The sequence below is a fragment of the Balaenoptera musculus genome, chromosome 1 (genome assembly GCF_009873245.2).
Source record: "Balaenoptera musculus isolate JJ_BM4_2016_0621 chromosome 1, mBalMus1.pri.v3, whole genome shotgun sequence".
In the NCBI taxonomy this organism is placed as follows: Eukaryota; Metazoa; Chordata; class Mammalia; order Artiodactyla; family Balaenopteridae; genus Balaenoptera; species Balaenoptera musculus.
This window is the reverse complement of record NC_045785.1, coordinates 105,671,640-105,683,800: the sequence shown is the minus strand read 5'-3', so window position 1 is coordinate 105,683,800 and position 12,161 is coordinate 105,671,640. Positions and strand designations below refer to the sequence as shown.

The 12,161-nt window shown below is 40.8% G+C and overlaps 1 protein-coding gene across 1 annotated transcript in view; it reads left to right on the top strand.

Annotated features, from left to right (window-relative positions):
• The first annotated feature begins 9,074 nt into the window (after positions 1–9,074).
• HMGCS2 (3-hydroxy-3-methylglutaryl-CoA synthase 2) overlaps positions 9,075–12,161 on the top strand; it is a 36,451-nt gene continuing 33,364 nt past the window's right edge. The window contains 1 exon segment of the mRNA XM_036865158.1: positions 9,075–9,124. Coding sequence (XP_036721053.1) covers positions 9,075–9,124 — 50 coding nt within the window.

Here is a 12,161-nt window from a genome sequence, read left to right as displayed (position 1 = left end):
CCGCAGCTGGAGAGGGCCCTCGCACGGAAGCGAAGACCCAACACAGCCATAAATAAATAAATAAATAAATAAATAAATAAATAAATAAATAAAATTAAAAAGTGTTAAAAAAAAATCTTTAAAGTACAATAAGAAAGCGACAGATGCTATGATGAAAATATAAAGCCAGGATGTGGTATAGGGAGCAAGCATGTGTGCGGGTGTGTATGGAATAGTTAGTGTGCTTTTGGTCACAACTGACAGCCAGACTGTCTCAAGCAAAAAGGAGAATTTATTGGTTTATGTTATTCCACAGTCCATAAGTAGATTTGGGCTTCAGGCATAACTTGACCAAAGGTTCAACAATGTCACCAGGATAAGGTTTTCTCTCGATATTTTTTGACCTTTTCTGGGAATTAACTTCATTATCAAGCCCCACCTAGTTGCAAGATGGCTGCAGCAGCTCCAGTCCTCACCTTATCAGGCAAGAACCACAGCCCTCAAACAAAAGCCTCCAAATCAAGCCTCACTGGCCAAGAGTCTCCTGCATGAGTTATGTGCTCATTCCTCAACCAATCACTACGGCCAGGAGGATAGAATGTGATGATTAACTTAGCTAAGTTATATTACATGTAACTTCTCTAGAGCCCAGGGGTTTAGTCAGCTTCACCTAAAGGACAGGGCCACTGCTAGCAGATATGGTGCCTTTGTAGGGATTATAAAAGGATGATGCCCCTCTGGGAAGACACTGCCCCATGGACCCTCAGGACCAAAGCAGGCCGGATTCTAACCCCCACTTGCCCCCTTAGCCATATGCCTTTGTGCAGTGCACAAGCTACACTGCCCTCATCTATGTGGCCCTGCTGACACACGTGGGCTGAGCGCGGGAAAGGTGGCTCTCTACCTGGGGGCTAAGGGCCACCCTGTGGAAAACTCTGTCCTAAGACCCCCACGGCAGGACTTCAGAATCAGATGTCTGAACTTCAATGCATCTGGAGATGCATCTGATGTAAGAAGAAGAAAAATCAGGTCTATGTTGTTTCCCAAAATGTGCTCACTTATGTAAGACTCCAGCCACAGCCTATGGTAGTTATTATAGTGGGAAGAGCAAAGGCTTTGGAATTAAGCCTCTCTGGATCTGACTGACTGCCTCAAACCGGCTGTATGAGATGGAGCCTGGAGTCTCTGAGCCGTCGTTTACTTTCTGTGGGGTTTGAGGATCAAACTAGTTAAAATATGTAAAGAGTTTAGGATGGGGCCTGGCATAAGCATTAACAAATATAGTTGTCCTCTATGAAAGTCACGTGAGCTATCGTAATTAGCTGCTTGACTACCATGACAGAAACTAACATCCTCTGCTGGAACACAGGAGGACAGCCATCTGGGAGAAACCTTGGGTCCCAGAAAACTCTATGTTATGTGTCTGCCTGGCATGTGCATGACCACAAATGTAACTTAGGGAAGGCTAAGCATCTCTTCTGATTTGACAGCTCTTCCCATGCAACTCATCAATAGTAATATATTAAATAAATCTAATTATTTCTAGCAGCTGTCATTTTATAAGATGAAAGAACAAATCTTTGTGATTAACCAGGGGCTCTCTGGGAAAACTGGGAAATCCGAAAGGTAGTTTTACATGCAAAAAATATTCCCAAAGTATTATTTAAAAAATTTTTTTTTGAATGTAAATTTTGATTTTAGGAAGGCAGAGATCAAGTTGTCAGGAGATTCAAAAACTTACAATAGGAAAAAGATCATGGTGCCTGAGAAACAATACTCAATAAAACATTAAAACAATAAAACATTAAAAGAGAGAGAGAAAGAGAAAGAGAGAGAGAGAAGGTAACATGATTATAAAGAACTTTAGCTCTTTCTTAAGTGACAAGCCTTTATTTTCTTAAATAATCAAGGACATGATAAAGTCAACACAAACCATAGAAGGTTATTCTGGTAGACATAGAATCTTTGTTGTTCTAGGCAGGTGTCACCGAAAGAAAAGAAAAACAAGAATAACCCTTTATATTTGTAGCTGAAGGCAATAAACAGTAAATTAGGAAACAAGCACATTGAAATTAAGCTCACTTTATAAGATTTTAAATACTTCATAATTTTCAAATTCAAGTATTATAAACCAAGGCAAATAACATTTATTTAAAAATTGTGTCCTTCATTGTGTTCTTTCATATTCTGGAACAAACTGATGTTTTACTTTACAACCATCTCAGGGGGTTCATGAGGTTAAAACTAAGTTTTATGTAACATTGCTAAAATATCATTAACATGCCATGCATTCATTGTCACTATCTTCAAATGAATCAGTAAGTAAGCATTTTAACACTTCTGTTTCTATTTCAATTTTCAGTATGGTAAACATTAATAGTTACAATACATAAATAAAGCTCCCTGGGGTCCTCAATCAGCTTGAAGAGTGCAAAGGACCAACAAAACAGTCCTTTAGGACAAAACTAATCTTTTCCTTAGCAAACAAATATGTGCAGAGTTTTATTTCCCTGAAATTATTGTTCCTAAATAGAGTTTCATTCACATATACTAATCATAACTTTTAACCGAAGTAATTTCTATTTCACAGAAAAAACCTGGGGTAGACAACTGGAGTTACACACCAGCATCTTCGCAGTCCTGCAGAGCTCATAAATACAATACAACTTTCTATAGCCATAATTTACACAACTTCTCAAAATGGCAAAAATGAACACATTCTTTAATAGACCCAAAGATAGTCTATTAAAGTCTCTATATAGTTTCTCTGTAGCATATAAGAAGAAGCAAAAACATAGAAAGTTAAAATAATGCTTAGTAATTAATGTTTCAGTGTTCTGTCTTACTTAGAATTATGCAGGTAGCCAATGAAATTTCATTTATTAATTCAACTTAATCCTAGTCTAAGGTTTTAAATTACCTAAACATTTTGGAAATTATCCTCAAGTTGACATACTACAAAACATAATTGTTAAAATAAAATTTTATCAGAATAATGAGTCAGTTTGGTGAAACACATTTTTCATATTTTTACATTTTTCATAACTTTAAGTATTAAGTAGAAATAATGACAGCTTATTTGATCAGTAAATCTGCCTCAGTTTGGGAACAATATACCTACAACAGAATAAAATCTACACTTATACTCAACTGTGATAAATCAGTGAAGACTTAGCTATTTTTAGTAACTAAAATTATTAAACTAGCTTCACTTGCCAAATATTTACCTAAATTGTGTGAACTTGAATTCTTAAAACATTTCTGAGTTATTCTCTGTACGGATACTTTTTAAGTCTAATACACTGAAAACATTAAAAGTTCAATTTCCTTATTTTCTTGGAATTTTAGAAATATTCAATTTATATAAGTGCTTATTTATCTCATTAGCTAATCAGAATAGAGATCCTTTAACTTAAGATAATTTATAATCTAATTTGTTAACACCAATGGCAAGTAGGAAAATATTACACCCTCACACAGCTAGATGTAAAGATCTCTTGAATCAGATACATAGACATCCAGACTGAGACAAAGGGAGTTTACAACTTCAATTCTAGAATTTCAGCTATGAGTCAGAATAAACACATAATTACAAAACTCACCGGTCCATTTCAAAGAGCTGTTCTCTTCTGCAAAATTCTTAATTACTTTGAGCTCCAAAGAGTCAACAGACAAACAGAAAAGACAAACAAACCAGATTCTCTGTCACCTCTCACCCAGTGAAATAAGATCTATCAACTATTAATCCATTTATAGAGATCATCAAATGAACAGACCGTAAAACCAAACTCCTGATTGAAAAGGCCAATAAACTAGATTCTCTATGAAGAAATGACCGGGGATACTAACAGAAACAAAAATCTCTTTAAACCGTTAATTTATTTACAGAGATCGTTAAATAGTCAGACCATAAATCCAAATTCCCAATAAGGAATAATTCACCCCATCCCTCAAATATCGGGGACCTGTGCTCTGACTGCTGACCACTGCTTCTCACCACAAAGGTGCAAACACAGAGGCCATTGTCCTCATACCTCGCTCCGTTTTTGCAACACCTCCCCTTTCAGCTGAAGTGACTTCCCAAAGATTTGAAGAGCAGGAACACTTTCCCCCATCCCCCTTCATTTCTCTCTTTTTCCACTCTTGGGAGCCAGACATCAAAGACCAGGACATTCAAAAGCAACCATGTATGTGGGGAAAATTATTAATAGAAAGTGACTGTGCATGCCCAGGGAAAGGCAAAGTCTCAGAAAACACCTGAGAAAACCTTAAGTTTACACCTCAGGCTGGTCTTTAGCACAGAGATAGCGTACAACCGTCAAAAAAAAAAAAGCAAAAACAATAACAAAAAAACCCAGTAAACCCTGGAGAAGGGACAGAATCCAATTTCCAGAGCCACCAAATCATCCAGTTTCAACCAAAAAATCACAAGGCTTACAAAAGGAGTCTGGTATGTTTTGCTACAGTTCAGATTCTTTTGGCATTCCACAGTTACTTTGTGACTCAAATATCACTGTAGCTTTTCTCCTTCCAAATTACAACAAGGCCTTCATTCTTTGACAGCCCTGCAACACTCAGCCTCAACTCCACACCATGTTACATAGAAAGTCAGCCTGTGTTGTCTCCCATTCACCCATGTTACATAGAAAGTCAGCCTGTGTTCTCTCCCATTCACTCATAGTTAACGAAGTACTACTTGGTGCCAATGACTTACCATAAATGCAAATGCAGCATGCAAATCTCAAGGCATTACTCAGAAAGTAATTAAGCATATTATACAGAAAATTATTTTTTTCCCCACATTATCAGCAAAATGAAAATACACTTTTAGAAGTTTTTTCAGAGAAAGAGCAAACTCCCTAAATTAGTCCTATAAGGTACCAGGGGTACATGACTCTAGCTTGAGAAACACCTTTCAGTGTTTAGGTTCATAAGGCAAGTCTTTATATTCCCCCATCAGCCCAGGAGTTCTCTTCCTTCTTGTCAGAAGACAAGAACAAAACATTTATTTTGTTGTCAAACGCACTAGGGTTCTAATCCCAGGTATGTCAATTAATAGCTGTGTGACCTTGAACAGCTCATTCAACCTCTCTGAGGTTGTTTTTCTATCTGTAAAATAGAAAAAAAAAAAAAAGACTTTTTTTAGGATCATTGAGTAGATTTAATGAAATTGTTTGTCAAGGAAGGTATTAAATTGGGAGCACAGTGACATGTGTCCTATACTCCTGTAGCAAATCGTCTAAAGAAATAACACACTTGAATTGCTACTCTCAGTAATATTATAACTATATCGCCTCAGGCAGTCATTGTCCTGGGAAAAGAATCTAACAAAAAGTTTTGGCACTTGATTAAAGTTCCTGAGATTCATGGTGAGCAAGCTGTCACAGGGGAAGAGGTGGGTCATCTGCATGAGCAGTTCTAGAACAGGGGAGACACGCTGTGCTCTGGAGAATGAGGGGATGGCCCAGCCTGTGGCTGACTCTGTAAACTCCTGGAAGCAGCTCTCCCAACACAGTGGTTGTTCTTTGGGGAACACTGGCTGAGCATAAGAGGGGGACATGAGGCAGTGGTGAGCTTAGAGCCCAATCATGGGCCAACACCTGGACCAGAGGTGCTTTTCCTGTAGCAGTGGTCAAATACATCAACTGAACATGCCTGACCACTCTCTAACAATCAGAACAGTAGGAAGACCAAGAGCTGTAGCAGTAGACCAGTATCTGAGAGAGCTGTCTGCTCCTGTGAAGGATCCATGGACACCAGTGGCCTGGTTGCTCGGAACCACTGCTGATTTTTGAAATAGCAGTGGGCCGTGCTGAGACTGAGTTTGAAAGGATCCGACTTGAAGAATTTTTTTTAATGGGAGCAAATATAAAGTGGCTTGCAACATTTTTCACAGGAGAAGAGAGAATAAATACAGCTTTATTAGGATATTAAATTTTTCTGACTTCCAGTGTGATAACAGAGCAGGGAAATACCTTTAATGTGATTTTTTAAGATTTTGCCTTTGTCTCTGAATGTCTCAAAAGGCTAATCCTCTTCTTAGGACACAAGTGAACACGATAGAGCTTGGGTTACAAAAACATGCCTACTGCCCACACTGGGGCCAACAAACAGAGATGAGGGCTGACATGTGGAGCGGTCAGTGGAAAGCTCCATTTGGCCGGACTGAAATGTGAGATGCTACAGACAGAGAGAAGAGACTTGGGGGTGTGGGGTGGGGGATGGGTTGGGATTTGGGGATTAACAGATGCAAATTATTATATACAGAATGGATAAACAACAAGGTCTTACTGTGTAGCACAGGGAACTACATTCAGTATCATGTGATAAACCATACTGAAAAAGAATATATATATATATATATATACACACACATATAACTGAATCACTTTGTTGTACAACAGAAATTAACACAACATTGTAAATCAACTATACTTCAATAAAATAAAATAATGTGTGATGCTGAAAGAATCTTCCCCATAACTCCCACTTGCACCCCATCTCCAGGGAAGAAATATTTAAATGTTGACTGGAAATAGTACTGAAATGCTAGATAAAGCAGATATCAGAAAGCAAGAACACAGGAAGCTAAGCTGGTTCTGCTCCAAAGCTGTAGGGAAATTCTTGGAAGCCCGTAAAACAATACTTGAAAATATAGACAGCTGCCAAATAATGTTGTAAAATTTCTCATAACTTCTCAGAGAACAGAAGAGAGAGCCTCAGCATTATAGCAGTTTAGAGGATTGCCCTAATTCATAAGTCAAGTTGCTGACATACACAGGAAGAAGAAAAGAACTTTAGGTATCCTGTTATAACCCAACAGACTTTTGAAATGAGCCATGGAACAAGGTCCTGCGAGCCTGGACCTGGTCCTGACCTTGGAAAGATCAGGCTCTTCTGGATCAAGTTCTCCAGAAGGAATTCAGAGAGAGGCATTATTGAAGAAATGTGCATTTACCAGAGAATTGGTGGACCATCCAAATAGTCACTTTTAGTGAAAACTCAGGAGGAACAAGAAAAAGTGTCAATACTGACTGTTCTTAGATAACAAATCAAAGAGCAAAGTTGGACCTGGAGGCACTTGAGGTTGAATTCCTGCCAGCAAGGTCCTAAGGAATGGGAGAAACACGTCCCAACCCCAGGTCAAAAATTTCCACAGAGAATGCAGTCATTTTCTACTGCTTAACAATTTACCACAAACTTAGTGGCTTAAAACAGCACATTTGTTATCTCAGAATATCCATGGGTCAAGGGCTTCCACATAGCTTAGCTGAGTCCTTTTGCTTGTCCAGAGGCAACACCCAGATCATAGGGGCCACCACAACTCTCTGTCTTCTGACCCCCACAGACACCTCAAACATGGTGGTCTGCTTCTTCGAAACTGACTAGAGAATCTCTCTCTTATAATGTAATATAAGCCCTGGAGTGACTATTCCATCACTATTCATCCAATTTGGTTGGCTAGAAGTAAGTCCCAGGTTCCACCTACATTCAAGGGGAAGGGATTACACAAGGGGTGTGACTCATAAGAGGTCACCCTAGGATGTGTCTGCCATACACTAATACAATTCATTGTTGTGTATGTTTGTGTACATGTGCACATGGGCATGTCCACCTTGGTCTGTGTTCCCCCAGACTCAGACACTGAGACAAGGGTTCACATGGAATTGGGAGAAGATCCTAGGAAACCTGCCGGGGAGTGAGGAACTGAGATAGGGAAGGGAGGCAGCTAATAAAGGGTGTGTGAATAAATTACGAACTATGAGCAATTTGAGCCTTAAGGAACTCTGGAAGCCCGCCTGCTACACATGCCTCAAACTTATCACGCATTGGGGCAAGGGAATTGAGGTACTTATACACCAATAGCAGGCACTGAAAATGGTGAGGTCTGAGTGGATACAGGCAGAGCCGGACTGCAACTTTACAATCCCTAATGTCGCAAGTGTGGTCCCTAGACTTCCACCCTTGGTACTTAGCATCTAATTATCCTAAGAAAAAGCAAACAGAGAGGAGAGGAAGATGAAGAAATATGTCTGAACTGGTAAGTTAGTGGAACACCAGGTCTCTTCTTATCTATCCCTTGGGGACAGAATTTGTGAATCCAAAATTGTAAATATTTGTGTTACCGACCAGGGTTCTTGGCCTTCCCCAGTCAATTGAAATTGACTAGAGGCCAGACAAGAAATTCAGGCAAGTCTTTACATTGGGGCCCCTGCTGCAGCAGCGGGGAGCGGAGAACAAACAACAGGTTCCCTTGCTTGCTCGCTCCCTGAAGGAGGGCAAGCTTGCTCCTTATATGGGGTGAGGGTAGGGGTGTGTCCAGGGGTTGGGCCGGAGAGGTGGCTTAGGGGTTTTGCTCACCCCTCAGGTGGTGTTGTGTGCAGGCAGCAGGTGCAGTACCCTGCTTTTGCTCCCAACACCCCGTTTTTGCTCCAGGCTCTTCAAAAGTGGCAGTTGGGTTTTTTGGTCTCTTTGTATCTTTTGGGTCCAGAATTTGCCTCAACTGCGCATGCACGCAGTTATTTTTAGTCCCATACAGTTTCTTTGTATCTCGTTGCTTGAGGAGAGGTGTGTCCAGATACAAGCATTGCAGCACTGCAGCAAAGGGTCCCAGGTCCCAACAAAGGGTCCCAGGTCCCAGCCTGTCTCATTTGCAAATATTTTCTCAGGTGAAAATACAATGGAATGAGAACATTTTATTCACTATTCACAAGAAGTTCTGGAAGAACTATTGAAGGCCAGAAATTCAGGCAGCACCATTGTCTGAGAGGGAAGCAGAGCAAAAAACTATCCCTGCCAGGGAGCCGTGCCAAACAGGGAAGGGAACTTGTTTGGAGCAGGAGCTGAAAAGATCCCTGAGCATGAGGGGTAGAGCAGGGACACAGCTGAGAGAGGAGACAGAGAGGACCCCTGGGTGGCCAGGCAGGCAAGGAGGGCCTTTGGGAAGAACAGGAATGTCCAATAAGATTTCTTTAACATTTTTTTGAAGTATATAATATACACAAAAAAGTCTGCTTATCAAAAGTGCACACCTCAATGACTTTTCACAAACAGAACACACCTATGAAACCAACACCCAGATCAAGAAACAAAGCATGACCAGCGCCCTAGAAGCTGCCCTCGCACTCTGCGTCGTGGTCCGAATGTGGGTTGGAAAAGAATTTCCAGACACAAGGCGGAATGTAAAGAAGACAGAATTTATTAAAGGGAAGGGTCGCTGCCAGAACAGCGGGCCAGCTTCTTGATAGGGAGAGTCGACCCTCAGCAAGGGTTTCTGGTCTGTTTTTTTGTTTGTTTGTTTGTTTTAATGTTTATTTTATTTTTATTTATTTATGGCTGTGTTGGGTCTCCGTTTCTGTGCAAGGGCTTTCTCTAGTTGTGGCAAGCGGGGGCCACTCTTCATCGCGGTGCGCGGGCCTCTCACTATCGCGGCCTCTCTTGTTGCGGAGCACAGACTCCAGATGCGCAGGCTCAGTAGTTGTGGCTCACGGGCCCAGCTGCTCTGCGGCATGTGGGATCTTCCCAGACCAGGGCTCGAACCCATGCCCCCTGAATTGGCAGGCAGATTCTCAACCACTGCGCCACCAGGGAAGCCCCTCTGGTCTGTTTTTAAAGCCAGGGAACCTGCGAGTCATCTGCTGACTGGGAAGAGTATGTATACTTTCAGTATGCTGAGCTGGAGAAGAACAGGGCGTGCTGCTTAGGAGGGCTCTGGGACATTGCAATGGTCGCAATGTGACAGAGTGATAGGAGTCCTGTAACTCTTTGTTCCGGCAATGTTGGCCGTTTGAGTTTATCTTGTTCTTTGTCCTTGGAGCACCACACTCTGTTCCAGTCATGACCCCTCCCCAAAAAGGTAACCACCAGCCTGACCTTGAACAATATGATCAGCTTTGCCTGTTTCATAGTTTAAATGGAATCGTACAATCTGTACTCATTTTTGTCTGGCTTCTTTCACTCAGCATTGTGTATGTGAGGCCTTTCATGTCATGCATAGTTGTATATCACTCATTCTCATGCTGTGTAGTAGTGCTTTCTGCAAATATGCCACATTTTATGTGTCCATTCTACTGATGATGGGCACTTGGGTAGTTTCTTGAAATGATTTAGTTCATGTTTTTGTGGTGTACAATGCAACCTTCTTCTCTGTCTCAGCACAAAATCTTTAATCAATGATGTGTGATATAAGGGGATTCTTTAAAGTGAATGCAAAGAACTGCCAGGTCCAGTGTCAGGGACAGTGTGGGGTAGAACAGAAGCCACATGAGAACCAGCCACATCAGGTTGACTTTTTTTTTTTTTTTTGATATCTTGAATTACTCATTTAGAATTCATTCAACAGAAGTACACTCAAGTCACCTAGTCAGGCTGACTAGAACCAGGCAGACCTGGAGAGAGGTCTCTAGTGGAAATCTGTTGTATTTTTTCTTCTTTCTTTCCTTCTTGAGAAATTCCATATAGTTTGGAGCTGCTGATTATAAAACTCCACTTACGTATCAAGGGAATGGATATGTGACCCAATACAAACAATTTAAAGTTTGTTTCTCTGGAATTTGAATCTTGAGAATTGAAATTTGTTTGGAATTGAGTTACCTAATGTACACCCTAACAGAAGGTTTGTGAATTCATGCTTCTGTGATTCCCAGAGGGTCCCCAGTTCCTCTCCTTCTCAAGGCTATAAATATTCCTTCTTTCTAGTGTGCTTAGGGTTCTTTTGTTTGCCACCAAAGAACCTGAACTGTTGAAGCTCTTCTGACCTAAAATCTCTCCCCCATATGCCTACCTAAATTGTTTTGGAAATTTTCACGTTAGTGATTCCTTGAGGGTCTACAGTGAAAATAGATGCAATACTACAGCTGTCGTATGAAAGTATTGGGGAGGGAATCTCTAGTAAGCTAAAATTAATAACTGAAACATTTGTCATAGATTTATCAGCTCTCATTTATCATTCCTTCGTGAAGGGGTAGAATATAGAATGGATAGTTTTGGGTTAGAATGAGGCAGTTTTGCACATGACACCCCTCCAGATGAAAATCTCTGGGCAACTGGGAGAAAGGTACAAGGGCGTAGGTAGTTGTCGGCTCAGTGGAAGGAGGCTGTTGGAGACAACTACCAATGGTCCACTATATCCACAGGCTCCACATCCACAAATTCAACCAAGCTTGGACCAAAAATATTCAGAAAAAAAAGTTCAGAAAGTTACAAAAAGCAAAACTTGAATTTCCCAGGCTCTGGCAAATTTACACATAGTGTTTACATTGTATTTATAGCTATTGACATAGCATTTACATTTTATTGGGTATTACAATAATCTAGAGATGATTTAAAGTATATAAGAGGATTGCATAAGTTATATACAAACACTATGCCATTTTATGTAAGGGACTCAAACATCTGCAGATTTTGGTATTCATGGGGTTCCTGGAATCAGTCCCTTGAGGATATCAAGGGACCACTGCATTGTCAATATCACTGGTTAGGCCAGTTTAACTTATTGTATGTAGCCAGGAGTATGGCCTCCCATCCAGAACAAATGGCTCAGAAAGAATGTTTTCTGATTTTGTTTTTGTTTTATTTCTGCCCCCCCCTCCCCCCAGTGATTCTCATGTCCAGCAGGTTTGGGAACCACGGAGTTAAATGACTTCTTATAATAACTTTGCATTAGATTTTACCTCAATACGTTTTTATTGCTCATTTTTATATGACATTAGTTTCCTGAGCTTTTAAAAGGTAGTGTGGTTCGGGGTAGATTTTCTAACTTTACTGAGCTCTCTCTTTTGTTTTCGTGCAGTGTTCAGAAATATGGCAGCTAGCTGTCTGAGATTTCCTGGCTCTGTTCCACTCCCCCGTGTTTACCTCGACCTTCTCTGTCCTTTGTAGCTGTTGTTCTTGTCCTACTCAGTTTTGATTCCACTCCCAGCAGTTTCTATTCAGTGTCCCTCCAATCCTGGAAAAGAGCTATGGTTCTTACCAGAGTTCACATCCGGCTCCCACTTTGCAAGAATCAACTGTGCGTATCTCCTCCCAACTTTGTACTCATGTTAGTAGCTTGCAGTTGGCCATGGCAGGAGTATTTATACCATGGAAATCAACAAGCACCACAAATTGGACTGCTAAACAATTACCAGCACACCACTGGCTATGCTGCTCTGGCTCTTGAGATCTTACTGGGGAGTTGGGAA